Source organism: Mus musculus, chromosome 6, assembly GCF_000001635.26.
Source record: "Mus musculus strain C57BL/6J chromosome 6, GRCm38.p6 C57BL/6J".
Classification (NCBI taxonomy): Eukaryota; Metazoa; Chordata; class Mammalia; order Rodentia; family Muridae; genus Mus; species Mus musculus.
The window spans coordinates 90,071,441-90,075,816 of record NC_000072.6 but is presented as its reverse complement, the minus strand read 5'-3'; the positions used below and the strand labels follow the sequence as shown (position 1 = coordinate 90,075,816).

Sequence of the window (4,376 nt, the reverse complement as noted above, 5' to 3'; positions counted from 1 at the left end):
ATTTCTTCTCCGAGCACAGTGTTGTAATCAACTTACTTATGGTTTTCCTTGTCTGAGGCACTAGTAGCTTCTCCCCCAATGTCTTCCAAGTAGTTGTCCAAGTAGAATTGTTAGGTAAAAAATACTGCCCAATGTAACTCCATTCTAAACAGATCCTATTTTCATGAAGTAAAGCCAGTACTACCTTTCAAAGCCTTTACAGTTGCTCTATCAAGGAATGCAAAGGATTCTTCTGGACATTTCCTGCTCCCATTGCATTTTTTTTCTCCTTTTCTACCCTCTATGCCTTCCATTCTCTCTCCCCAATCAATTTTACAAAGCCAAATTATTGAATATTTTCACAAACTATCTGTCTCATCCCTGAAGTGTAAATTCTTATACAGTATTGATGAGTTATAAAATTTCCCCTATTGCTTCATCTCACATTTCTTTGATTTTTTAAAGATTATACTATAATTATGTGACTTATCCATTCACTTATCTCCCTCAACACACTTCCATGTAACCTCCCCTGATGTCCTTTGCTTTCATTGCCTCCTTTTATTATATAATACATATCCTTAAATGTATAACTTCAACATGTACAATCTGTGTAATTTTACTTGTATGTGTGTTTTCCTTGCTGATTTTAATTTTGGACACCCAATTGGTATGCTCTCACTGGAGACAATGATTCCTCCTGTTCTTAGCTTTCCTTAGTTGTCTGTAGTTCTTTCTGTAGGCTGAGTAGTGGGCTTTCCTGTACCTTGTCATGTCTAATTGTTGTCCTTGCTTAGCTCATGTTTAGGCAGCCACATCTCTTTAACAGGACCAGGAGACACAATCTCTCACAGCAAACTCCCTGATCACCTAGCTCTTGAATCTTCCTACCAGTCTCTGCAGTGTTCTCTGGGTCTTGGCTGCAGGAGTTCTTTGGTAAATAGATACACTGAGACTGGGGTCTACAACTCTACTTATTGATTGGATGTAATTTTCTGTAATGGACTTCCTCTGTTGCAGAGAAGTTTTATTTATATAAGAATAAATATTTAGAACATTTAAAATGCTTGAGCTTCTTGGTAATATACTGCATTCCTTTACAGTATGGTTTGAAAAACTCTGAAATTAATTAACTTCATATCATTGATTTCCAGTTGATAATTCTATACATGTATCTGTGAATTTTTTTACAACAGTGAAGGCCTCACACATACTAAATGCTCATTAAATGAAATGATGTGTTCTACATAAAATGCCAACTGAATTTCTCATGTCCTTTAGGCTGGCTTCTCTGAAGTTTGGAGAAGCCTCCTGTACCAAGAAGGAGCCTATGCATCTAGACTGGGTGATACTTTTCATTTAATAATGATCTTAGAATGGGATGGCCCTAAGTCTATTATAACTGTAGTTTTATTCACCACCCTGATTCTATATGTCAAAAGAGAGAAGAGTATATACCCACTGATAATTGATTCTCAGGGTCTTTTCTCAGAGGCATCATGGCAGAAGATTAAAGTCATAGGTGGGATGCACACTCATTTAGAATTCAGAGAAAGACCAGGGTTTTATGCTGTTTAGAAAGGGAACCTGGCTTTATCATTCTACAGTTTTGGTCATTTCTGTCTTTTCTGTTTCAGGCAGGGAAAGAGTTGATCAGTCGTTACCAGAGATTAGTTGTCTCTCCCAGGCCACATGACAAGGCACTGCATGAGCAAATCCTCACCTAACATGTCTATAGAGTTCATTCTGGGTCAGAAACAGTTCCATGTTTGGTGTGTGTACAGTATGTTTCTTTCACACCTAGCATCCTCTGACACAGGTACAGGACTGACTATTTGTATGTTCTAGAGGAGGTGACTGGAGCTCTGAGTACTTAAGGTCACACTCTGAGGAAATGGCAGTGGGTAGAATTTGATTCAGAGTCCAAATTGGTAATCATTTGTTCTGGAGATTTATTAAGAATATTTGCCTGGCTTGGTGGTGTTGGCACATGTCTTTAATCCAACCACTTTAAAGGTAGAAGCTGGAAGATCTCTGTGTCTGAGTCTAGCCTGGTCTACAGAGCGAGTTCTAGGACAGCCAGGGCTACACAGAGAAACTTGTAAAAGAGACAGAAGTAGAAAGAGAGAAATGAGGAGAGGGAAGAGAAAATGGGGGATATAGGGCAGGGAAGCACACACACACATACACACACACACCCTGACACACACACACACACACACACACACAGAGAGAGAGAGAGAGAGAGAGAGAGAGAGAGAGAGAGAGAGAGAGAGAGAGAGAGAGAGAGAGAGAATACTTGGATTGGTGATAAAGGAGCAGAATAAAGCAGACACTGAAATAAAATGACCCTGTGCTCTGGAACTTATGGGCACACAGTCCTTTAGGAGGGCACATTTCTAGATTTGTGCAACTTTCTCCATTCCAATTCACCAGATACTTAAAGTTCTTTTGTGTCCATTTATCAAGTGAGCTGCAGTCTTTGCCCAGAACAAATCAAATCCAAGAACCATGAAGGGAAATGATTCTTAGATCTCATGGAAATGTTCAGTATACAAGAAAGTTTATACTTGGAAGTAGCCCTAAATTGGTACAAAGAATTCAGCACTGATTGGGAAGCATTAGGACAATGGGAACAGTGGGGATGGCTTTCAGGTAGTGTGAACTGGAGCTGAATTTGGTGAGTTGGAATCAGGATGAGTGGACACCTTCTTGCCATCTCAGTGTTGGTTGGCATTTGTGAACAAGGCCATGTTTTGTAAGAAAGAGTTTTCTCTTTTCTCCTCAGATTTTTGTTATTTGCTTCCTACCTACATACAATGAGTAAAGCAAACTTACTCCACACTGACAATAACATGAAAATCATCTTGTTCTCTGAAGTGAGTGTTGGGATCTCAGCTAACACTATCCTCTTTTTTGCCCGCCTCTGCAAGCTCCTTGGTGAGAACAAGCCTAAACCCATTGATCTCTACATTGCTTTTCTCTCCCTGACCCAACTAATGCTACTTATAACTATGGGACTCATAGCTGTGGACATGTTTATGCCTTGGGGGAGATGGAATTCTACCACATGCCAATCCCTTATCTATTTGCACAGGCTTCTGAGAGGCCTCGCCCTTTCTGCTACCTGTCTGCTGAATGTCCTTTGGACTATCACACTTAGTTCTAGAAGCTCCTGTTTAACAAAGTTTAAACATAAATCTCCCCATCACATCTCAGGTGCCTTTCTTTTCTTCTATGTCCTCTATATGTCTTTTAGCAGTCATGTCTTAGTATCAATTATTGTTACCCCCAACTTGACCTCAGAAGATTTTATGTATGTTACTCAGTCCTGCTCACTTCTACCCATGAGTTACTCCAGAGAAAGCAGGTTTTCCACTCTTATGGCCATCAGGGAAACCTTTCTTATCAGTCTCATGGCCCTGTCCAGTGGGTACATGGTAGCTCTCCTATGGAGGCACAAGAAGCAGGCCCAGCATCTTCGCAGCACCAGCCTTTCTTCAAAGGCATCCCCAGAGCAAAGGGCCACCAGGACCATCATGCTGCTCACGAGCCTCTTTGTGGTTCTCTACATTTTGGAAAGAGTTGTCTTCCAATCAAGGCTGAAGTTCAAGGATTGCTCAGTATTCTACTTTGTCCATATTATTATGTCCCATAGCTATGCCACAGTCAGCCCTTTTGTGTTTATTTGTACTGAAAAACATATAATTAAGTTTTGGGAGTCAATTTTTGGCAGAATAGTAAATATTTGATTTTTCAGTGAACGGAATGGTTTGATAATATAATACAGCATTTTGGCAGTAGTGCTATGGATCATGACATATGGGAATATTCTGTGGCTTAAATTGATATATGACATTTTCTTTTTTTTCCTGTTAGATCTGTTTACTTTACTTGTGGATGACATGTATATAAAAGATAATAAACCACATGCCTTCTCAGATATCATATCAGTTTTATATTTCTCATGGAAATTTCAAAGGAAATCTATGAGATGTCTCTCATTTGACCTGGGTTAGCTGTTAAGATCATAAGAAGTGTTTATTTTAAAGTTTTAACAGTGTGTATGTGTGTGTAATTTAGTTCATGTGCTCATGAAAACCAGAAGTGTCAGGTACTCTAAAGCTAGACATATAGGCACTTGTGGACCACCCAGTGTGGTTGTTGGTAATTCACCTTGAGTTTCCTGTGGAGCAGAGTACTTAACTGCTCAGCCATCTCTCTGGCACATTCCATGACTCTTACCATGTGATTGCTATGACATTTCAAATAATTCAGTTGCCTCAGTTGTTTATATTTGGTAAAATACATAAGGAAACACTATTTTGAGAGTCAATTATCACATGATCCAGAAAACACACACACACACACACACACACACACACACACACACACAC

At 39.6% G+C, this 4,376-nt stretch overlaps 1 protein-coding gene across 1 annotated transcript; it reads left to right on the top strand.

The window, feature by feature from the left end:
• The first annotated feature begins 2,798 nt into the window (after positions 1 to 2,798).
• Vmn1r49 (vomeronasal 1, receptor 49) lies at positions 2,799 to 3,731 on the top strand. The gene has a single exon (NM_011911.1). The coding sequence runs from the start codon at positions 2,799 to 2,801 to the stop codon at positions 3,729 to 3,731; it is 933 nt and encodes a 310-aa protein (NP_036041.1).
• The last annotated feature ends 645 nt before the right edge of the window (positions 3,732 to 4,376 follow it).